This window comes from Trichosurus vulpecula, chromosome 3 (assembly GCF_011100635.1).
Source record: "Trichosurus vulpecula isolate mTriVul1 chromosome 3, mTriVul1.pri, whole genome shotgun sequence".
NCBI classification, from domain to species: Eukaryota; Metazoa; Chordata; class Mammalia; order Diprotodontia; family Phalangeridae; genus Trichosurus; species Trichosurus vulpecula.
This window is the reverse complement of record NC_050575.1, coordinates 216,881,197-216,905,616: the sequence shown is the minus strand read 5'-3', so window position 1 is coordinate 216,905,616 and position 24,420 is coordinate 216,881,197. Positions and strand designations below refer to the sequence as shown.

The window sequence follows — 24,420 nt, the reverse complement described above, 5'->3', positions numbered from 1 at the left end:
GGAGTGGATAAAAAGTTGGAAATCATGAAAGGTCAGAGCTAGAAAGGATAGGCTAACCTCTACCCCTGCTCCCACCCCACAACCTTTAAAACAAAATATAGAGCAGGCCCAGAGAGGTGAAGGGATTGGGGAGAAAAGTCACAAGATAGATTTTAGACTGGAGTCCTGGTCTTCCTGCTCTGAGGCCAGATGATACCATGCTGCCTCTCCCTCCCCTCTACCCTGTTGGCCACTGTTGAGATGTTTCAGTCCCAGGTCAGGTGCCTTGTTTAGTCCCTGATGAAGAGCAAATTTTAACCATTGCTGCTCCTCAGCATAAACCCATCGCTACTTGTCACAATCTTGAACCCTTCAATTGCCGTCCTTCTGGGAAGAGCAGTCTTACCGCGCTAGGGCAGTGAGTGCCCTCGTTTTTCCTTCCTGTAGCTTGCCCCTGTGCTACAGGATACAGCCAGTGTGGTGGACATGGAGTCAAATCCTGCTTCTGACACATACTGGCTCTGTGACCAGCATCGAGCTGCTTGACCCCTCAGAGCCTGTTTGCTCCTCCATAAAACAGGGATGAGAATACCCTTCCGCCATCCTTATAGCATGATTGTTGTACCACTCAAATGTGAGATAATGTATATAAAGAGCTTTGCAAATAAAGTGTTATATAAATGCTTTATTTATAACCTAGTTGGTACAGTGGATGGAGTGCCGGAGTCAGAGTGAGGAAGCTGAGGTCAAATCTTGCCTGAGACATTTGCTAACTGTGTGACCCTTTGAAAGTCATTTAACTTCAGTTTCCTCAACTGTAAAGTGGGGACAATAATAGCACCTATTGCCCATGGTTATTGTGAGAATCCAATGAGATAATACTGATGAAGTGCTCTGGAAACTTTCAAAGTCTTATATCAATGTTATATTATTATAAGCCGTCTGACCCGGTAGTCAGAGTCTCTGGGTTCTATTCCTAGAGTTAGTCACAATGAGTGATCTTGACAGACAGGACTTGTTAATATCAGGCAATAAGCACTTATTAAACCCTTGTTATGTGCCAGGCATTGTGCTAAGAGCTGGAAATAAAAATTAAATGAACAAAAAAGTTTCTGCCATCAAGGAGCTTAGATTCCAATGGGGAAAGATAACACACATCACTTTTCTAGAAGATGCAAATAAAAACACAGTGCCTTGACACCATACACAGCACCCACCGGTATCCAGAAGCAGGAGAGTAAAAGGGAAATCCGATCCCACCTAGAATCTCTGGGGAGGGATCTCTGAGGTCATCTACTCTATTGACCTCCGTTTACAAATGTGGAAACTGAGGCTCAATTAACTTGCTCTAGATCATTCAAGTAGTAGGTATGAGAGGTGGGATTTGAACCCACATCCTATGATTCCAGAAACAGGACTCTTTCTACCATACAGAGGCACCTTGGTTCTGCTCCTTACCAGCTGTGTAATAATGGGCTATTCACTTCACCTTTCTAAATCTCGGTCTCCTCATCTGCAAAATGCATACAGTCTACCTTATGAGGCTATTGCAAGGAAAGCTGTTTATGAACCTTTATAAAAACATTTTTTAGAATTGTGAGCCTTCACAATGTTGTGATTGGTTCATCTCATTTAGGGTTTTCCAGAGGAAATTGTTCAAGAACTCAGTGGTCAGCTGTCAGCATTTTATCTAGAGAGCACAGGGCAGGGCTCTGGGTGAGTATCATCCTGATGTTCTTGGCAAGAAACCTACAGGAAGTTTGGCAACAGGGCCCTGTGCCAACTCTGCGCAATGCTGGCCTTCTAATTGGGGAAGTGCTTGGCTGCTTTAACAACTGGCAGAATTGTTACTCAGGCCATCCAAGAGCCAGGCACCCAAGAAAGAAAATGGGACTATAGTAGGAAAGATAGAATTTTGTAGAAGAGGGGCTTGCTTCTTCCCAGAAAAGCTATCCAGACATGAGACCCTCCCTAACTCTTAATAGAAAGGAGCAGTAGCTCATGAAAAAATAGATGAAATTTCCTTTAAACCTCACAGTCCAGCACAGCTCTGATCATGTCACTTCTGTACTCAGAATCCTTCAGTGACTCTGGTCTCCTGACAAATAGAATAGAAACTCCTGATTCCTGACTTCAAGGCCCTATAGAATCTTGCTCCGACCTATCTACCGAAATTTATCTCATGCTACTTGGCCCCTCCATCCATACTATACTCTAGTGAGTCAAACTGGACTCCTATCTATCTTTCCATTCTTCTCTCCTCATCCTATTTTTTCATCTTTATGACTTTGTTCACAACAGGCCCCAGTGCTGGGAATGGACCAGTATCTCTTCTCCTCCTCCTCCTCCTCAGTCTCTGACTGTTAGAATCCCTCCTTCCTACAAGGCCCAGCTGAGGTGCCACCTCTTCCTTGAAGCCTTTCTTGTTCCACTCCCCCAGCTAACGATGATCTCTTCCTCCCTCCTCAAATTACCCATAACACTTTTCTCTTCCCTTTATTCTTATTTTCCTTCCTCTTGGATCATAGCCGTTTAGGTAACTATCTTTCCTCCATCAGATTGATGTTGCTTGAGAGCAGGTCAGTGACATCCATTTTTGTACCCTCTCTCCATGTACCTTGTCCTTAACAAGCAGTCACTAAATGTTTGAGGATGTCTTGATTTCTTTAGACTAGACCAGACCAAGAGGCAGCTAGGTGGTACAGTGAATAGAAGCCTAGGTCTGTATCCGGAAGGCTCGAATTAAAATCTGGCATCAGATACTTACTAGCTGTGTGATCCTGGGTAAGTCACTTAAATCTGTCTGCCTCAGTTTCCACAACTATAAAATGAGAATGATAATAGCACCTGCCTCCTAGGATTGCTGTACAGATCAAATGAGATAACAATTGTAAAACACTTAGCCCAGAGCCTGGTGCATAGTAGGTGCTACATATGTGATAACTATTATTATTTGTGTTATTAAACTCAAATATCAGTCAATCAACTGAGAAGCCCCTGCTGTGGGTTAGGCATGCTATGGGAATACAAAGACAGAAATGAAATAGTCCCTGCCCTCAAGGAGGTTACATTCTTTTGGTGGAGAGAACATATACATACATAAGGACATACAAAATACGTATGTAAAAAAGGCAGTTTGTTGGAGGAGGGGCTGTACTAGCAGCTGAGGGGATTAGGAGAGGCTCCATGTAAAAGGTGCATTTGAACTGAGCTTTGAAGGGAACGAAGGATTCCAAGAAGTGTTGGTGAGAAGGAAATGCAATATAGGCATGAGATTGGAGATGAGATATCGTGTCTGAGGAACAGCATAGTCAGGTTGGCTGTACCATGGCACAGGTGAGGGGGAGAGGTGCATGATGAGCTGGGAAAGGTAGGTTGGAACCAGGTTATGAAGGGTTTTAAATTCCCAAAAGAAGAGTTTTTATTTGAGGCAAGAGGTAAAAGAGAGTCTTGGGGAATTTCTTGAGTAAGGGAGCAGCATAGTCCAGTCTTTGCTTTAGGGAAACCACTGTGGCAGCCATGTGGAGAAGAGAATGGAGTGGGGAGAGATGCAAGTCAGGAGGATCAACCTGGAGGCTCTTTGAGTCTTCCAGGCAAGAGGTCTTTGTATCACTTCTACCTAGCAATTTACTGTGCCTGTTACAAGTGCCTTATACACGTTGATTGAGGAATGGCTTATGATTAGAGTAGACCAAGCAACGGAAAATCTAATAGACACCACCTTTTGTTTGGGGAGGCAGATGAGATGGGAGGTTTCCTTGAAACTCATTTACTCCAGGGAGAGGAAACAAGGCCTTCATTTTTTTGAAAGGGAATCCATTTTCTTTAGCCCTGAAGTTTCTGAGTAAATGTGAATGTTCTTTGTTCTCTTAGGATGGGGGATGCTGTGGAGGAAAGGGAGAGAATCCAAACTGCTGCATGAATCAAAAGGAAAGTAGCACGGTAAGCTTCACCCTCAGCCCCAGCCCCTGGTCAGAGCCTGTGCAATTGAATGCTGACAAGGGGCTGCCAGCTGGGAAGGGAGGGAGAGGACACTGAAAAGTTTGGAGGCATCTTCTCGGTGCTTCTCATGGGCCACTGCCCTGTATATCCCTGGGATTACTTCAAAGCTGACTGCAAAGTCAATATCTCATCTCAACTCCTCTACTCCTCCTTCACTAGGTGAGGGAAGGGAACCTCACAAGAACGTTCTTATTATTAGATATTTTAAAGGGAGGAAGAGAATGCAAGTTCCATTTCTTCTCCTTCTCTCACTCCTCTTTCTTCCTTCTTCTTGTCTTCCTTCTCTTTCTTCCAAATATTCCTATCTTCCTCGTCTTCTTTTTCCTCCTTTTTCTCCTCTTTCTCTATCCTCCTCCTCCCTCCTCGACATCCTTTTTTCCCTCCTCCCCCTTGTCTTTTTGCTCCTCCTCCTCCTTCTTCCTCTTTTTCTTCTTCCTCTTCTTCCTTTTCTTCTTCTTCCTCCTCTTCCTCCTCCTCCTCCCCCTTCTTCTTCTTCCTCTTCTTCCTTTTCTTCTTCTTCCTCTTCTTCTTCCTCATCTTCCTCTTCCTCCTCCTTCTTCTTCCTTTTCTTCCTCTTCTTCTTCCTTTTCTTCTTCTTCCTCCTCTTCTTCTTCCTTTTCTTCTTCCTCCTCTTCTTCTTCCTCCTCTTTTTCTTCTTCCTCTTGCTCTTCTTCTTCCTCTACTTCCTCTTATGTCTCTTCTTCTCCTTCCTCTTTTTCTTCCTCTTTTTTCTGTTCTTCCTCTTCTTTTTCTTCTTCTTCTTCTTCATCCTCCTCCTCTTCCACTTGGTTGTTTTGTTTTGCAGTTAAATCTCTCACCATCTTTGTTCAATCCAGAGGAATTCCTGCCATTAGATCCCACCCAGGAGCCTATCTTCCCACCAGAATTAATGGTAGGTGATGCCCAAGCGGGAACTGAACCTTTTTACCTTGAATGTATGAGACACACTGCTGTCGTTTCATACCCCCCTGGATGCTTGGGTAAAGTGACTCTATGACCACATAACCCATGTCATTGTTTCTTCCAACTGCACAGCATCACCTTGGAAGAGAGGCTTTCTTATTAAAAGAAAAAAGTTACCTGACTATTCAGCCCAGTTTTATGGTATCACATAAATCTGTTCTCTCAGTTTTATCACCAAAGCAGGCAAGTGTAATAGCAGGCACTGATTAAGGTCAGAACTAAGTTACTGTCAGAAAAAAAGAACCAAATACAGATTTTTCTACGGTCTCTACCAGAGCCAGCTCTCAGTTAATTGGCAGAGACCCAGTAGTCCTGGGTTTGCATGCCATTCTTGGTATTTATTAAGTGTGCAATAGCCAGACGTATTGCACTGAACTTAGGGCTCTTCTGGGATAATGTATGCAAAGCACTTCACAAATGTTAGCTCTTAGTAGTTAAGAAACAGCGGGATGTAGTACATCTAAAGTCAGGAAGCTCTGAGTCTGAATCCTGGATTCGTTGCTTCGTTTTTTTTAAAGTGTGCTTCTTTTAAAACTGAATTCACCTAGTCCAACAAAAGTACTTTGACTTTCAACATTTGATTCACTCCTAACTTTTCAGGAATATAATTATAGAATAAAGAAAAGTTTGCCTACATGTGATTTGAGGGTCACCTTTTAGTCTTTAACTTCTTGTCTCCTCACATAAAACATAGTGTATTTCCCTCTATCTGTAGCATCTCTGGGGTCTCTCTATTTTGCTACCCAACCTCAAATCAAACTAATTTATCCATGGATTGTTGATCTCACTTGAATTCATAGAGTCACAGAATGCCAGAGTTGGAAGGGAGCTGAGAACAGAGAGCATAAAATACCAGGGATCTTAGAATATAGAACTGTAGAATGCCAGAGCTAAGATGGGCCTTAAACATAGAACAATATAATATTAAATTTGGGATGGACTTTGTTGACCTATAGAATGTCAGAGCTGAAAGGGACCCCAGAGGTGCCATCATAGCTAGAAGGGACCTTAGAACATATAATGACCCAGGGAAAGTGAGATCTAAGAGGGATAAGAATATAGAACCATAGATTTCATAGGTGGAACCACAGAATGCCAGAGCTAGAAGGGATTTCAGAATATAGAAACACAATATCATAGCTGTAAGATACCAGTTTAAAACACAGACTTGTGGAATGACCTGGAAGTTGGAAGGGGCCTTAGAACATTGAGCCATAGTTTCATAAATGGAAGGGAAACAGCATGGAATTGTGGGTAGAGAGCTTGCCTCAAGTCCAGAAACAGCTGATGCATAGTGGCTGTGTGACCCCTGGCTACGTTTTTTAGCTCTTGGTGCTCTGGGTAGGCTACTCTAAAACAGCTGCACAGAAGGTGCATTGTTACCTGCATTGGTGGAGGTTTCCTTACCCCCTGGGTGAGGATGGTTCTCCACACCAGGGAAATTATGGGTCTAGTCCCCATCCCTAAGAGACCATAGAACAATCAGCTAGTTCTCCCAGTGCATTCAAGAATGAATTTTGTCAGGAAAATGGGAATAGGGAAGAGGTGACGGGGTAGTATGTTTTCTCCAATCCAGGGAGAAACAATTGAAACTTATGTTCTTAGAGGCTGAAAGATGAGCCCCAGAAGCAGCTGTGTTTCCAAGGGGAGCGTGTAAAATGGATCCAGACTGCAACCCTGAAGGAACTGTTGGAGCTCAAGGCCCAGCACCCGGATGCCAAGCTGGTGGTGGGGAACACTGAGATTGGTAAAAGGGGATGCCATGGAAGGGTGGCCACAGAGTTGGGTACGCGTTGTACTGCTTTTGGCAAAGTCCAGAGCTGCTGTTTTTTCCCTTTGGTCCTTCTACAAGGCCTGTTGGATGCCTCAGAGGAATCTCTGCACCCTGCAGTCTGTCAGATCATTTCCTGACTGTGTCAAGGAGAACCATAGGTTGAGAGGGACAGGTGCTCTCTAGTGTCCCATACCTGGGGAGATGCTTTGATGGGAAGGAAAGGAGGTACCCGAGTGAGACTCTAGTTTGCCTCCCTTTGTGCTGCTTCCCAGAACTTTGTGACCCTAGAAATAGGCTGCATAAGAACTTGGGAGTCAGTGCTTAGATTTGGGGTCAGAGGAACTGGGTTCAACTCCCCCCACCTACCCCCAGTACTTAGAGCCTATGTGAGTGAGACAGTGCCTGTAGGATACCAGTTACCTCATCTGTAAAATGAAGAATTTTGACTAGATGAACTCTAAGGACCCTTCTCACTCATCCCCCATGATCCCTTAGGTCCCCTGAGATCTCAGGCTCTTCACGTGGCCTTGACAATGTCTGTTCAGATGCTCACACAAAGCTTGAAGATAGGCCTTGCATGGCCAGTACTCTCACAGATTTTTTCAGTTTTTAAAAATGGTTTGGAGAAATAGGTGACAACTGACTTCAGTCAGTGACAGTCTAGGGAGAGAAATTGTACCTGCTGTTCCTTTTCACCAAAAACATCACTATTGATGAAATGGCACATTGGAGAACAACTAGAGAGGTTTGCTGCCCTGGAAAAACTGCATTTCAGGTCTGGGAGATCTTGATTGGTCAGTAGTAATTGATACCTTTTCCTGATGTATAGATGCTGGAGAGGATCCCTGTTTGTGACCACCTCTTTCAACGCCACCCAGCCTTCCAGTGGAAATTGTTTTAAATTTAGTGAATTCATGCTTGCCAAGAGGAGTAATGTCCTACCTTCACGAATAGAGCGTAAACTCCCTGAGGACAGGAACAGCATCATTTTTATAATTGTGTCCCTAGCCCTTTGTTCAGGACTTGGCACATAGCAGGTGCTATTGAATTGCAGTGAATTATTATCGAGAGGCGGCATTTTGTGGTGAACAGAGAGTCGGCCTTAGTACCAGAGCCTGGCATCAAGTCTCACCTCTGAAACAGACTGGCAAATCTCAGCTTCTTTGTCCTCTAGTCAATGTTGCAATATTATAAATGGCAGCTGCATCGATAGAGGGAGTTTCGTCACCTGGAATTCCCTAGACCAGTGAGAGCACGGGTCCGGGACTTATCCTTGTCATTATGGTAGATGCTTAGTAAGTGTCTGTTGTGAAGAGTCAGTCTGGGTTCTGGCTGTTAGATCATGTCAGTGCTGAATGAAACTTGTATTAAGTACCTACTACGTGCCAAGCACTTTCCTAGGCATTGGGAAAACAGAGACAGAAGTGAAACAGTATCTGTCCTCAAGGAGTTCACATTCTAAAAGAAGGATCCAAAACCTATCAAAGAATAGTAGCCAGGAAAGGGCATTTTAGTATAGCTGGCCAAAGAAGTTGTCAGTGAAATGGTAGGGTGGTTGTGGTTGTTTTCCTGACTTTTCTAGTAGTGGTGATGATGATTATGAGGACAATGATAACTGGATTTCTAACTCTAACTTTTTTTAAAAAGGTATTGAGATGAAATTTAAGAACAAGCTATTCCCTCTAATAGTCTGCCCATCTTGGATCCCTGAGCTGAATTTTGTGGAGCGTGGCCTAGAGGGTAAGTCGGAGAGCCTTACTGAGTATGGAGTACTTATTATGGACCAAACACTGCTAAGCATTGGAAATACAGAGCAAAACATGAGTCCAGACCTAATGTAGCTCATGTTTGAATGGGGGAGACAACATGCAGAAAACATGTAAAGTGTGAATGGAAGGAAAGGAAGAGGGAAGGAAGCAGCAACACGGGAGAGTGGGAGAGGTCTCATGCAAAAGGTATGAGTTTATCTGAGTCTTGAAGGAAGGCAGGGCAGCTAGGAGGGGGTCAGAGGTGGAGAGGGAGGCATGTGGATCGCCACTAAAATGCAGAGAGTCAAGAGGCTGAGTGTTGTGTATATGAGGAAAAGTGAGTAGAGTGCTATTGCTGGAGCAAAATAAAGTGTAAGAAGACTAGATAGGTAAGAAAGGATCACCTTGCAAAGGTCTTTAAACGCTCAACAGAGGATTATGCATTTGGTTCTAAAGGCGATAGAGAACTATTGGAATTTATTGAGTTGGGGGACGGGGATGGCTGACATGATCAGAACTGTGCTTTAAGCAAATCACTTTGGCAGCTGAGCAGAGGCTGGACTGGAGTGGGAAGAGATTTGAAGCAGGGAGACCAATTAGGAGGCTATCACAATAGTCTAGCACTGGGTGGCGGGGTGAAGGGGTGTAGGCGGGGTGGCAGTGTGAGTAGAGATATAGAGATAGAAGAGTCAATTTCCTGACTACTAGTACTGTCCAAAAATGGAAGGAAGTGACTTGAGAGCTAATGAGTCCCCTCTCCCAGGTCTTCAGGCAAAGATGGGTGGCCCCTGTTGGGTATGCATGTTGTTGGGGTGGGATTTCCTGTCCAGTATTGTCTATGGATCTGACTAGGAGTCTCTGAGGTCTTGTTCCATTATTTAAAATAACTAAAAACTGGGCAGAATATAAGTGCTATTAAGATACAGATTAGATTAATTTTTCAACATAAAAGGTAGAAAGCACATTTAATTGAAACAGAAAATATTTTGTGAAGTAGCATTTCAGCCAGGCCTTGAAGGATAGGCAAGCTTTTGACAAAGAAGAGGGAGGGGAAGTAAGGGAAGAAGGAGCAAGAAGAGAGGTATAGAGGTTGGAAAGAGTAGGATTTATGCATTTAAAAATAGTCCAGTTTGGCTACAGGGAAGTAGTAGAAGATCAGATTGGAAGAGTAGGCTCAAGAAAAATCACGGCAGACCTTGAATGCTAGCATAAGGAATTCAACAGCTGGTTTGGAACTGTTTGTTGAGTTTTTTGAGTTTTGAGTAGGGATATGACAGGATCATTGCTGTGCTTTCTATCAGTAGTTTGGAAAGAGGAGAAGTTAGAGGTGGACAGACCATTTAGGAGGCTGTTGACTGAGAGAAAGAACCAGATTTATAGCAGTGGGAATGGAAAGGAGGGGCATTATACATGGTAGATACCTAACATTCTGAGTGAATGGCTGAATAGAATGGGGGACACTGCAGAGGGAGAATTCACAGGGCTTGACCATTGTCTATGGCAAATGAATGAAAGTGTATTGTGTGAGCACTGGGGAGGAATGGGGTGAGGTTGTCAAAGTGGATAGGAAGGATGATGGTAGCTTCCTTCCTAGGCATCTCCTTCGGGGCAGCCTGCCCTCTGAATGATGTGGAGAAAGCCTTAGTGGCTGCCGTAGCTGAGCTCCCGGCCTACCAGACTGAAGTGTTCAAAGGGGTCTTGGAGCAGCTGCGCTGGTTTGCTGGAAAGCAGGTCAAATCTGTGGCGGTGAGTCCCTGTGTCAGAGATTCAATCACAAAGCAGAAAGGGCTGGTTGGGTTGGAGAGGTTACTCCATGAGGTGCTAGAATAACTGTATTTTAGTCTCTGTTGCTGATTTGCTCTGCACCCTCCAGCCAAGTGCATCTCCCTCTCCCTGTGCCTCGGTTTTCTTGTGGTTGGAAAAAAAAATACTGGATCTCAGAGTCAGAGGATAAGTCCAGCTCTGCCTCTTGCTACCTGTGTAATTTTGGTGGAATTACTTATCCTCTCTGGGCCTCAGTTTCCTTTTCTGTAAAATGGGGGAGTTGAATTAGTTGACCCACAAGGTCCTTTCTAGCTCTAAATCTATGATTCTGTGGTCTTGAATAAGACAAATAATTCTTTCCCACTCCTTCCTTGACGTGGGTATAGAAAGGATAAAGAAGCAAGCTAAGGATCCCACAAGCAGACCTATAAAGAACCTTGATGGGATGGAACACTGGGATGAATCTAGTAAGATTAAATATAACAGAGATAAATGTGAAGTCTTAGATTTAAAAAAAACAACTTCACAATTGTGGGACTGGGAAGGCATGATTAGAGAGCAGTTTGAAAAAGGGCTAGGAATCACCAGAGTCCTACAGAGTTTTGAATTTTGAAGATTAAATTTTGAATTTTGAAGATTAAAAAATTTTGAATTTTGAAGATTGAGAGAAACAGAAAATTTGAATTTTGAAGATTAAAAAAAAAAAGCTTAACAACATCTTAGACTGTATTAAGAAAGGCATTGCTTCCAGGAATAAGGAAGTGGCATTTCCCCTAAGCTCTGCCCTGGTCAGACCACATCTGGAATTTTGAGTCCAGTTCTGGGTGCCATGTTTTTGGAAAAGCATTAATAGGCTGGAGAGTGTTCAGAGGAGGGCCATTAACATGGCAAAAGGCCTTGAGTCTGTGCTATATGAAGATGGTTGAAGGAATTGGGAATGTATAGACTGGAGAAGAGAAGATTCACGGGGAATAAGATACCTGTGCTCAGAGGTATATGGAAAAGAGAGGAGGCTTGTTTTATTCAGCCATAGAGGACAGAATTAGGAGCAGTGGGTAGAGGTCATAAAGAGGTCATTTTAGGCTTGATATCCAGAAAAACTTCCTGAAAAATTAATTAGAATTATCCATAAGTGAAAAGGCCTATTTCAGGGTCCCCTCCCTATCCCCCACTGGAGTTCTTCGGGCAGATAATTTGTCAGATGTGTTGTAGTGGGAATTCTTTTGGGGATATGAGTTGGACCAGATGACCATTAATCCAGCTTCCAAATTTGGTCATTCAGAGTAGCCAGCCATTGGTGACTCAAATAAAGCTGATTGTCCTATCTACCTTGCCCATTTTTGAAGTTATGGTGATATTCAATGGAAGACAGACCAAGAAATGGATAAAGTATATCTATTATAGACAGACATGGGGTGAGTCATGACAACTCCCCGACTCTACCAGCTCTGTTTTCAAAGATCAAGAATTAACGAGCAAAGGATTCTGGGACTGGGCTAAGTCTAACCATATGTTCCACATCTCTGTTTTTAGTCCATTGGGGGAAACATCATCAATGCTAGCCCAATTTCTGACCTCAACCCTGTCTTCATGGCCAGCGGAGCCAAACTGACTCTGGTATCCAAAGGTAAGTTTCCACAAAGTGGATAGAGGAATGGACCCATGTCAGAAAGACCCAGATTCAAATCCTGCCTCTGACAATCATTAGCTGTCTGACATGGGCAATCCCGTCACTTCTCTAACCTCAATTTCTTTACTGGTTAGATGATTTACATCTGTAGCACTTATCTCCACAGCTAGGTGGTGCAGTGGTAGAGTGCTAGGCCTGGAGTCAGGAAGACTCATTCAGATCCATACTAGCTGTGAGACCCTGGGCAAGTCACTTAACCCTATGTGCCCCAGTTTCCTCATCTGTAAAATGAATTGGAGAAGAAAATGGCAAACTGCTCCAGATGGGGTCACAGAGAGTCAGACATGACTAAAATGACTAAACAAGAGGAAGTACTATCTCATAGGGTTGTTTTGTGGTTCAAAGGTATGTTAAGGACCATGCGAATCTTAAAGCACAATTCAAATATAAGCTGGCATTACTATTAATATGAGAAAGAGGTTACTTGAAAGGGATGTTTCATCAGAATGTCTGTTTTTTTCTTTTTTTAAAAACTTATTTAGTATTTTATTTTCCCCCAGTAAATGTAAAAATATGAAAAAATCTAAAAACGATTTTTAACATTCATTTTTGAAACTTTGAGTTCCAAATTTTCTCCCTTCCTTCCTCTTCCTCCCCCCTCCCTCACCGTTGAGAGCAGTCCGATATAGCTTATACATGGGTAGTCAAGGAAAACATTTTCATAACAGTCATGTTGTGAAAGAAAATACAGACCAAAAAAGAAAAAAAAAAAGCGTAAGAAAAATAAAGTAAAAAAAAAGTGTGCTTCAATATTTATTCAGATCCTAACAGTTCTTTCTCTGGGGATGGACAGCATTTTTCATCATAAGTCCTTCAGAGTTGTCTTGGATCATTGTGTTGCTGGGAATAGCCAAGCCATTCACAGTTCGTCATCTTAATACTGCTGTTACTTTGTATGCAGTATATTTCACTTTGCATCGGCTCATGTTAAGTCCTTCCAGATTTTTCTGAGAGAATCCTGCTTATCATTTCTTGTAGCACAATAGTATTCCATCATAATCACATACCACAATTTGTTCAGCCATTCCCCAATTGATAAATGATCAAAAGATCTGAACAGTTTTTAGATGAAGCAATCAAAGCTGTCTATAGCTATATGAAAAAGAATGTTCTAACTCACTATTGATTGGAGAAATGCACATTAAAACAATTCTGAGGTACTACCTCATACCTATTAGATTGGCTAATAGGACAGAAAATTAAAATGACAAATAGTGGAGGGAGTGGAGGAAAAATGAGACATTAATGCACTGTGGTGGAATTGTGAACCGATTCAACCATCCTACAGAGCAATTTAGAACTAGGCCCAAAGGGCTGTAAAACCAGGCCTACCCTTTGACGTAGCAATACCATTACTAGGTATGTATCCCAAAAGAGGTAAAAAACCTGAAAGGAAAAGGATCGATATGTACAGCAATATTTATAGCAGCTCTTTTCTGGGGGCAAAAAATTGGAAATTAAAGGGATGCTCAGAAAAATATTTTCTAGGAAAACAGAACAGAGGATAAATTGGGAATGGGTGGGGGGAGAAGCTCAGAAACCCTGATAATCCAGCCTAGCTAATGTTTGAGGTCAAGGGGATTACTGTGGTAAGAGAAAATATTGGAATGATGGTCAAGGGAACTACATTCTTCTCATTATGAAATAGGCATAATAAATAAAATTAAAAATTAATTGAATGAATGAGTGAATTTTTAAAAAGGTGGCATTATACAGTAGAAAGAATGCTAGGTCTAAAATCACAGGACCTTGGTTTCAAATACCAATTCTACCACTTATCAGCTGTATGACTTCAGATGAATCACTTAACCTCTATGGTCTTCATCTATAAAATGGGGTTGGACTAACTACATAGTCTCTAAGGCCTCTTCTGCCCCTAAGTCCACAATCCTATCTATGATTTTTTTTTACCAAATTAATAAGATATTTTGAGATAGAGGATACACAACCAAATTCTTTCTGAGCTTTACTCCGTTTTCCATGCCAACTCTTTCCTTTGGATTCAAGGTCTCATGAGAATTTGGAACTGATGAAGAAGAGATCCAATGCCCAGGTGTTTCTGTGCTGTGATGGGCCCTTACATGGCCCTCTGACCTTACTCCTGAGTGTCTTCTTCTCTCCATACAGGGACCAAGAGGACTGTTCGGATGGACCACATGTTTTTTCCTGGCTACAGAAAGACACTCCTAAGTCCTGAGGAGATACTGCTTTCCATTGAGATTCCCTACAGCAGGAAGGTGAGGTGTTGTCTGGAGCTAACCTTGGAGTCTGGTCTAGGTCTGACTCCCATGCTTAGAGATACATACTTCAGGGAAAAGAGCTCTAACTCTGGAAGCAGAGGACCTGGGTTCAAACACTAACTCGGTGACTACCTCTGTGACCTCGTGCAAGTGACTTTACCTCCCTGGACATGTTTCTTCAGTGGTAAAGTGAGGGGGTTGGACCACAGATGGTCTCTGGTGTTCTTTCTCCCCTCTAAATCTAAGATACTATGATCTTCAGAGAAGCAGGGTATACAGCCTACTTCATAACCTATGACATCTGGAATTTTCTTTCTTCCTTCCTTCCTTCCTTCCTTCCTTCCTTCCTTCCTTCCTTCTTTCTTTTGTTTCTTATTCTCTCTTTTTTCTTCCTTTCTCTCTTTTTTTCCTTTTCTTTCTACCAAACCAACCCCAAATCACTTCTGCAAATTAATTCCAAGAACATATTGCTATATTGAAAAGCACGTTCAGTGTTCTTGTTCCAAATTGATCACATACTTGTCCCAGCTCTGCCATTCACTCGCTACCTTTCTGCAGGATCATAGACTCATAAAATATCTGAGGGTTGGAAGGGACATCAGTAGCCATCTAGTGAGATGTAATCAGGAAAGGAACCCTTACTACAATATACCCAACAAGTGGTCATCCAACCCCTGCTTGAAGACCTGCAATATGGGTTCTCATCCCCTCCCACAAGACATCCCATTCCTCATTTGTACAGCTCTAATTGTTAGAAAATTTTTTTTCTTGATATTTAACCTAAAGTAGCTTCTTTGTAAACTTACATACACACTGGTTCTGCTTCTGACCTCTGGAGCCAGACCAAACAAGACTGGTCCCTCTTTGACAAGAGTAGTCTTCATATACTTGAAGACAGCTGGTCCAGAATCTTACCTTCTCCACACTAAACAGTCCTTCACCATTCTGGATGTCCTCTGGACGTTCTTTAGCTTGTCAATGTGCTTCTGAAATCATGATACCCAGAAATGTACATAATTCTCCAGATACAGTCTGATGAATGCACAATACTATGGAATTATCACCTCTCTATTCCTGGAAGCTGTGCTTCTCTTAATGACCAAGGTTTCATTATCTATTTTGGCTGCCACATCACATGACCGTCTAATAATGAGTTTGCCATCCACTAAGACCTCCAGATCTTTTTCTCCCCCAGAATAACTGATGTCTAACCATGCCTCCCCCATGTTGCCCTTGGAAGAGTTTATCTTTGGAATTCCTGGGAGATACTAAAGTCTTATTTATAAACTCCCATTGGACTTCACCTTAGATTCAGTCAAGCCCTCTAACCAGTCAGGATTCTTTTAGATCCTGATTCTATCATCTGTTGTGTCAACTATACGTTTTTGGTCTTCAGTTTTATCTGTAACGTTAAGGAGAGATGGATGAAATGGACCACTGAAGTTTCTTCCACATCTAAGTCTATGCTCCTATGGTCCTATGACTACATGGTAGAGTTTTGGTTCCAAGGAGGATGGGGGAGTAGATAGAGAGCTGGTGTTACAGTCAGAAAGACCTAGGTTTAAATCCTACCTCTGAACATATTTGCTATGGCAACACCCTGGGCAAGCACTTACCCTCTCAGTGCTCTAGACCAGGGGTGTCAAACTTGTGGCTGCAAGGCTGGCAAGACTTGTAGTGAACCAGAAAATGTAATTAGGAAATGTTTAACAAAATAAATAAAACTATAATACAATGTAGATGATACTAATTTGTGGTTTTCTATGTCAATATGCAGCTGTCGTGGATCAATTTCTGTTTGAGTTAGATACCACTAGACAACTTTCTAAGACTATAAAGGTGCCAGCTTGCATTAGTGCAGGCAGTTTCCTTATCTAGGAATTATTCCCTATAGCAATGAAATCATAAGTACAATCCTTATTCCTGTCTTATTTGGGAAAATGCCATCCGGTCCATTGCCACACAAGCGTTCACTCATCTCTATGCCTTGATTTGACAATTCTCCATCCCCCATTTAAATTCCTTCTTCCCACAGTTGGCTCATTTCCTGGAATGTTTCTAAAGTCCAAAGAGCTTTGTGTGGTTTCTTGTTGTTTTTATGACAGTCACTGAGCTTAGGAGTGCTCCAGGTAGTGTGACACCCTTTCTTTCCATTTGTCACCTATTCAAGAGATAGTACTGAACTTCCGTGTCTTAAGGGACATTTGAAGGCAAATTTCCTGGATGGAGCCTAAGGAGCTGGTGGCTGTGAGGGAAAGGAGACAGTATGGTGGAGGGGATAGACTGCTAGATTTGGAGTCAGGAAGACCTGGCTTTGAATACCACCTCAGGTTGATTAGCTACGTGACCCTGAACAAGTCACTTAACTCTCTAAGCCTCAGTTTCTTCATCTTTAAAATGGAGACTTGATGACTTGTAAGTTCCCTCCCAGCTCTAAATTTGTGATCCTATGGAATTATAAAGAAGAATTCCCGCCTTTAGAAATATTAGCACTTAAACAGTGTTTAGAGGAACCATTGTTCCTTCCTCCCCCTTTACTTTTGGCCTAATTATTGAGTACTATGGTTAAGAGGTGCAAGTGGGTGGTGAAGTGGACAGAGCACCAGGCCTGAAGTCAGGAAGATTTGAGTTCAAATCCAGCTTCAGACACTAGTTGTGTGACCCTGGGCAAGTCACTTAACCCTGTTTGCCTCAGTTTCCTCATTTATAAAATGAGCTGGGGGAAGGAAATGGTAAATCACTCCAGTATCAATGCTAAGAAAGCCCCAAATGGAGTCACAAAGAGTCAGTCATGACTGAAATGACTGAACAGCAACACAGTTAAGAGAGTTTATCTCCATAAGGTATTTAAATTAATCTGTCTATCTATCTGTCTATCTATCTCTGTATCTATACACACATATGTATGTATATACAATACATATTTTTTTCTAACTGGCACCTTTAGACTCTAAAAAAGAATTAAATTAGACAATTAGACCTATTGTTTCCATGTAGTTTTAACACTTGGTGATCTAAATGTGTATCTCAGCAGCAGAAGTCTATCAGTCTTTCCAAGAAGAGACTGATGTCATCTCTGAGTTGGAAGGAGAGCCATCAGTAGAAGACCTCGTTGTGCTGCATTTCAGTGGCTGTTAGTTCTGGCTTCTATCATCCTCCTGGGGTTTGGTTGTTTTTGCTCACAATCTGGCCTTCATTAGGGGCCAGCACCAGTCCAAGCCCACAACAGCCCTGTAGCATAGCAGGAGGTTGAAGTAAGGAGGCTTCTACCTAGAAAGCAGCCGACCTTGTGGTCTTGTGTGATGGCCTCTGGGCTTGGCTGCCTAAAAGAACGTCGTTTTCAATTCACAAAAGCAGCTACTGTTTCCAAAAGGGACCAACTTTCTTTATGAAAGCTGGCACTAAAGTAGACGTAGCAGATGCATTTTCACTTTGACTTGGGAACTCATCTCCCCGTCACGCCTGGAGCAATCTGTTCTGTTCCCACGTAGAGCAGAGAACAGGATGGGTGTCTCTGAAAGGATGGGCAGCTTTTCCTTTTTGGCTTTTTTAAAATGTGTTATTGTTTTTGTTGTTTGTTTAGTTATTTCAATTATTTCTGACTCTTCATGACCCTGTTTGAGGTTATCTTGGCAAAGATACTGGAGTAGTTCACCATTTCCTTCTTCAAGGAATTAATTTTTAAATTAATTTTAATCTATAAATTTTAAATTAATTGAGTAATTTTTACATTACCTTTATTTCTGAATACAACCCTCCCTGCCTCTCCTTCCTAGGAAGTCATCCCTTGTAATAAAGATTTAAAAGGGAAAAGGGGAAAAAAGCAGATTAACAAAAGTATCCAACACTGAATCTGACCATATATGCAAGACTCCATATCCAGGGTCCCTCACCTCTGAAAGGAAGGAAGGGAGGATGATGCCTTTTGATGCATTCCTTTAACTGGAAGGAACCCGCATCTCATGACTTAGTACTGGATGCCAGTAATATACTCCCTTTCTCCCTCTGCATCTCCCACCACTTAGCTTGTTTCAAGGTCCAACTCAGGTGGCACCTCCTACAGGAAGCCTTTCCTGATGGTCCTAGTTGTTACCATTCTCTCCCGTTTCCGGTCATCCCCTCCACCCCAATTTTTGTCCTTTCCTTCTTTAGTTTGGCATGTCAGTCTCTATGGCAGGGAGATATTTGAATTTGTATACCCACTGAGGAACAGTAAATTTTAACCATTGACTAATATTACAGCAGGGAAGAAATGCCATTACAAACTTTTTTTAAAAAGAAATTATTTCTCCCATAATCAAAGTTTATTTGTTCGGTGAGGATCCTATAAGCTTATTCTGGTTCTACGCTCCAGTTTTCCTGTTTATAGATTAATAGATAACTCTTTATAGCTGTCAATGAGTCAGTCACCAAGCATTTATTAAGCACCTACTGTGTACCTGGCACTGCAAAGACAAATATGAACCAATACCTGCCTTCAAGGAAGTTACATGGTGGGGAGAGAGGGGTTCTCTGATGGATTGTTGATGCCCCTATCCTTACTCCCCTATTTGTCAGGACCATTTTAATGCAACTCTCATTGTAGTTTTATTTAATTCAGTTCAACAAGCATTTATCCAGTGCCTACTATGGTGCAAAAGTACAGGGCTAAACACAGGAACAAAAATGAAGTGTCTCCTATCCTCGGAAAGCTATATGCTAGTGGTGTAGGGGTGGGAGGGAAACATATACACATAGAAGAATATATAAGGTATAGTAAAATAATATTAAAATGTATTGTATGTTGTTCAGTCATTTTCAGTCATGTCTGACTCTTTGTGACCCCATTTGGAGTTTTCTTGGCAAACATACTGGAGTGGTTTGCCATTTCCTTCTCTAGCTCATTTTACAGATGAGGAAACTGAGGCAAACAGGGTTAAATAACCTGCCCAGGATTACCCAGCTAGTAAGTGTCTGAGGTAAGATTTGAACTTAGGAAGGTGAGTCCTCCTGGAATTCTATCCACTGTACCACCCAGCTGCCCAGATGTTATATATTAAATATATTAAAAAATAAATACCCTGTAATTTGGGTGGAGAGTTACTAGCATCTGGGAAGGGAGTTAGACTAGACCTTGTGTTTGAGGAGGTGACACTTGAGCTGAGCTTTAATGGCTTTGGCTCAGGACCTGGCATTTAATAAGTCCTGGTGGACTTGGCAAGTTAGCAGTTGTAAAAAGCTTTGCAAACCTTAAATCGCCGTATAAATAATAGCTATTATGAACATTATGGACAGATAAATGGTGTGGTGGATAGAATGTCAGACCTGGAGTCAGGAAGACTTGAATACAAATCCAGCCTCAGAAACTTACTAGCTGTGTGACCCTGGGCAAGTCACTTAACCCTGTTTGCCACAGTTCCTGGAGAAGGAAATGGCAAACCATTCCAGCGTCTTTGTCAAGAAAACCCCAAATGGGGCCATGAAGAGTTGGACGTGACTGAACAGCAACAATGAATTTCTAGAAAGTGAAAGTAAAGGAGACTATTCCAGGCATAAAGGGTAATCCATGAATAGCCCTAGGGGCAGGAGTTGTGATGTCTTATGGGTGTGATAGCAAGAAGACTTTCAGATCTTCCAACGAAAGGGGATAGGAATTCTGTACTAGCCCACTGAGTTCTAATGTCACCTCTTCCCCTGATTCCCTGCAGTTTCCCCTCTGGGCCCTCCCTGTGACTCAGTTGCTCCCTCTATAAAGTAGGGACAATAATCCTCATGTAGCCAACTCCAGTTCTGGGGTTGTAAAGTATGGTGATAAATAGAAGACCACTATGCTTCTTTCAGGGGGAATATTTCTCAGCCTTCAAACAAGCCTCCAGAAGGGAGGACGACATTGCTAAAGTGACCTGTGGAATGAGGGTTTTATTTGAACCAGAAAGCCACCAGGTCCAGGAGCTGGATATCAGTTTTGGAGGCATGGCCGACAGGACTATCCCAGCCCTGAAGACCACCAGGAAGCAGCAGGGGAGGTGAGAGAATGTGGACTGGATGGGCCAGGGGTGGGCAAGGTGTGAGGTGGAGGTGGAAGAAGGGGCAGGGGCAGGGGCCACTTTCTTCCTAGGGTTTCATTTTTGTACTTCCTCTCTGGCCAGATACTGGAATGAGGAGCTTCTTCAAGAGGTCTGTGCCAGCCTAGCCGAGGAACTGAGCTTGGAGCCAGATGCCCCCGGTGGGATGATTGACTTCCGACGTACGCTCACTCTCAGCTTCTTCTTTAAGTTCTACTTGACGGTGCTTCAGAAACTGAACAAAGAGAGTACATATGTGAGTGCTGGAGGGCTGGCTTGGGTGGGGCTCTCACAGGGAGGTTTCATGACCCGCCTTGGTTGATGTGCCCAAGGAATAGTCGTCTGGGGCAGTGGCATCAAACAAATAGAATAGGGGGCCACTAAACTGTACATAAGGATCCCTGCTGGCTGCATATTGACTTAGAAAACCATATGTTAACATTATCTATGTCCTATTGTGTTTTTATTTATTTTGTTAAATATTTCCCAATTACATTTTAATCTGGTTTTATACCTGGGAGTGTTGTGGAGGCTTTGTGTTTGATACTTCTGGTTGAGGAGACAGTCGTATGTCTTCAGTCCTCTGTCCTGTGTGCTCCCAGCAGGGCAAATACACGTTCCCTTTGGAAACGCAAGGACCAGTGGGAAAGAGAACATTAGCACAGCATTTTGAAACTGTGTGAGGGGCTGCATTGGATAATAGATAGAGGGCTGGCCTCAGAGTCAGGGAGACCTGGTTCAAATGTCATCTCTGATATATGTGTGACCCTGGGCAAGTCACAACCTTTCAGTGCCTCAGCCAACTGTCCAAGATCCCAAGATGCAGAATAATTGCTAATCTGTGTTGGCAGAAGGAATTAATCACAAAATTGGGAGTGGGGGTGAGGGGTGGGGGATGACCTGTAGAGACCTGTAGAGTTTTAGATTACATGCCACAATCTAAAACTAAACAGACATGTGGTACAGTGAATAGAGTGCTGTGCCTGGAGTCAGGAAGACCTGAGCTTAAATCTGACCTCAGACACTTCCTAGCTGTGTGACTCTGGCAAGTCACTTAACCTGGTTTGCCTCAGTTTCCTCATCTGTAAAATGAGCCTGAGAAGGAATTGGCAAACTACTACAGTATCTTTACCAAGGAAACCCCAAATGGAGTCCTCCAGAGTCAGATACAACTGAACAGCAACAACACAGAGACATGTATAGACAGACCTGGGTAATTTTAGACTATCTTGTCCTTCCAAATGGACCACTGGGGGTAGCATGGCATAGTTTCTAGAGTGCTGAGTTTCAAGTCAGAGAGATCTGAACTCAAATTCTGCCTAACTGTGCAGCCTTGGGCAAATCACATCATCTGTCTGAGTCTTATTTTTCAATCAACAGTCATTTATTATGTTAGGCTAGTGCTAGGCTTTGTGTCTTGGTTTTCTCATCTGTAAAATGTAGATCATCATAACAATTATCTCATAGGGCTGCTACGAAAATCCAAAGAGATAACGGGTCAAGAGCTTGGCTCTTGGGGCAGCTAGGTGGCACACCGAGTAGAGTACTGGCCCTGGAGTCAGGTGGACCTGAGTTCAAATGTGACCTCAGACACTTGACACACTTAGTAACTGTGTGACCTTGGCAAGTCATTTAACCTCAATTGCCCAGCCTTCCCCACTCCAAAAACAAAACAAAAAACAAACAAACAGAAAAAGAGCTTGGCTCTTAGAGTGCTGTCTAAATGTATTGGAGGGGAAGAGCCGTGGAATGTAGAGCTGGTGTAGACCATAGGAAACACTGATCCTTCAGAGTAGGCGATAACTAGGTATAGAATATAGATCATCAATTTGGAGGTAGGGGTGGGGAGGGACAGGATCTGTGATTTTAGGAGGGTAGAAAGCACTTGGTGAGTAATTTCTTCTCCCAAGGCAGATCGACATCTTCCCTAACTTAGACTATTATGGAGTTGCTTGGGGGGGGGCGGGGAGGAGGGGGTCCCTGAGAAATTAAATGGCTTGCCCAGGGTCATATAGCCAATATTTGTCATTTGTTGTTGTTCAGTTGTTTCAGTCATGTCCTACTCTTCATGACCCCGTTTGGAGTTTTCTTGGCAAAGATACTGGAGTGGTTTGCCATTTCCTTCTCTAGCTCAATTTACAGATGAGGAAAGTGAGGCAAACAGGGTCGAGTGACTTGCCCGGGGTCACACAGCTTGGAAGTATCTGAGGCCAGATTTGAACTAAGGAAGATGAATCCCTGACTCCAGGCCTGGCACTCTATCCACTGTGCCACCTAGCTGCCCTAATATGTGTCGTAGGCAAGGCTTGAATCTAGCACTTCCTGGCACCTGGGCCAGGTCTCTCTCCACTATACTGCTTAGGCTGCAGAGAGAATTAATACATGTATCAAAAATATCCCTGTGTGGATTCCCCTAAGATCCCTCATCACTCTGTCTCTTTCTGTACATGATCCTATGGAAAGATGCTGTTAAATAATCTGTTTTCCGAAGGTCATCGTTGTTCAAGGATAGAATGGCTATTCCTGTATAGCATATGGGGGATATAAAATGAAATAACCCCTCCCCTAGTTGAAAAGTCTTCGTCTGGGTAAAAGTTAAGACCGATGATGAATATCCACCTGTTGGACATTCCCAATAAGTCCCGACTAAAATCCTATCCTACAGGAAGCCTTTCTCAACCCCTCTTATTTGTCCTGTATATACCTTGTTTGTACATGTTTGTATATTTCTTGTCTCCCCCACTAGATTTTAAGCTCCTTGAGGGCAAGGACAGTCTTTTGCCTCTTTCTGTATCCACAATGCTTACTTAGCATGTCATCTGACTGACTGGAATATTGTGAACATGTACAGCCAGGCTCATTTTTGTCTTCTTTCTTTCATAGAAATGTGATAAACTGGATCCAACCTATGTCAGCGCCACTGACCTCTTTCAAAAAGAGGCCCCCGCCAATGTCCAGCTCTTCCAGGTAAGTGGAAAGGCACCTGGCATTACCTGGAGGACCTGTCCTGACTTAACCTTTCTGAACTGGCATGGGCTATAAGTAGGAAGACTACTGAATGCATTTAGGACAGTGATCCTTAGACACTTTGGAATAAAAAGTCAGAGAATAATTCCAGAATTTTTCTTCAGGTAAAGAAACCTAAAATCATATTCAGATCAATATGGCATTTTTTTTTCTTTTTGGAGCTTCAGTTTCTATTTTTTATCTATTCCTTAAATAATGATCAACCCCTCCCCCCGTCTCTTGTCTCTTCTGTCCCTCTCCAGGGCTGCTGGACAGAACGGGATTAATCATGCTCACCTTTGCTTTCCCTTCTCATCAAAAACTGCTTCTTCCACCTCCTTCTGTATTGCACTCAATCTTGAAGCCATACTGTCTTCTCCAATCTTACTAGCAGGCAGTATTATAAAGTGGAAAAAAAAACCTGCGTTCAAAGCCTTCCTCTGCTGCCTCCTACCTGAGTGACTGTGGGTGAGTTTTGTAAACTCCTCAGGCCTCAGTTTTCTCATGTACAATGAGCGGTTTGGATTACTGGCCTCAGAGGTTCCCTTTATTTCTGTGATCCTATGCCTTCTAACCTTTTTTGTCTCCTTGTATCTCTCAGTCTTATTTCTCCAGCCTCCTTAGCTCAGAGTTTTTTCCTCTTTCCTTGAGTAGTTGGAGAGACACCTCCTTCAGAGGCTTAGGCTGACTGGACACTCCTCTTGTTCTAGGAAGTTCCCAAGGGACAGGATGAAGATGACATGGTGGGCCGGCCCATACCCCACCTTTCTGCCGCCATGCAGGCCTCAGGGGAGGCCGTGTACTGTGATGACATCCCTGTCTTTTCTAATGAACTCTACCTTCGACTAGTCACCAGCACCAAGGCTCATGCCAAAATCAAGTGAGTTGTAGCTATGGATGCGATGGAATAAAGTGACCCTTGGACCTAAAAATTAGGAATTAGGTGGTATCTTCCTAGGATTGATTATAGAAGGTTTTATCGTATTCAGAATTCTCCAGGAATCTTGCATCTAAAAACTTATTTTTTTCAGATTGTAAGATTCCTGGAGAATTCTAACTAATCAATTGAGGTCTCAGCTCACTTTTGTGTGTTCACACCAGAGCACCGTATTCTCCCTCAAAATCTAAAGGGCATCAGATATTTATTAATTGATTGATTTGATCTCCATTTTAACCATTCAGTTCTCTAGCTAAACATAGGGAAAACTTA

At 42.8% G+C, this 24,420-nt stretch overlaps 1 protein-coding gene across 2 annotated transcripts in view; it reads left to right on the top strand.

Moving 5' to 3' along the window:
- XDH (xanthine dehydrogenase) overlaps positions 1–24,420 on the top strand; it is an 86,563-nt gene that overhangs the window by 24,480 nt on the left and 37,663 nt on the right. For both annotated transcript variants that reach the window (XM_036748100.1, XM_036748099.1), the window contains exons 7-17: positions 3,853–3,921; positions 4,787–4,873; positions 6,550–6,691; positions 8,366–8,458; positions 10,061–10,212; positions 11,764–11,857; positions 14,048–14,157; positions 19,981–20,165; positions 20,289–20,460; positions 23,088–23,171; positions 23,921–24,090. In XM_036748100.1, the coding sequence (XP_036603995.1) occupies positions 3,853–3,921; positions 4,787–4,873; positions 6,550–6,691; positions 8,366–8,458; positions 10,061–10,212; positions 11,764–11,857; positions 14,048–14,157; positions 19,981–20,165; positions 20,289–20,460; positions 23,088–23,171; positions 23,921–24,090 (1,358 nt within the window). The remainder of the gene's footprint in view (positions 1–3,852; positions 3,922–4,786; positions 4,874–6,549; positions 6,692–8,365; positions 8,459–10,060; positions 10,213–11,763; positions 11,858–14,047; positions 14,158–19,980; positions 20,166–20,288; positions 20,461–23,087; positions 23,172–23,920; positions 24,091–24,420) is intronic.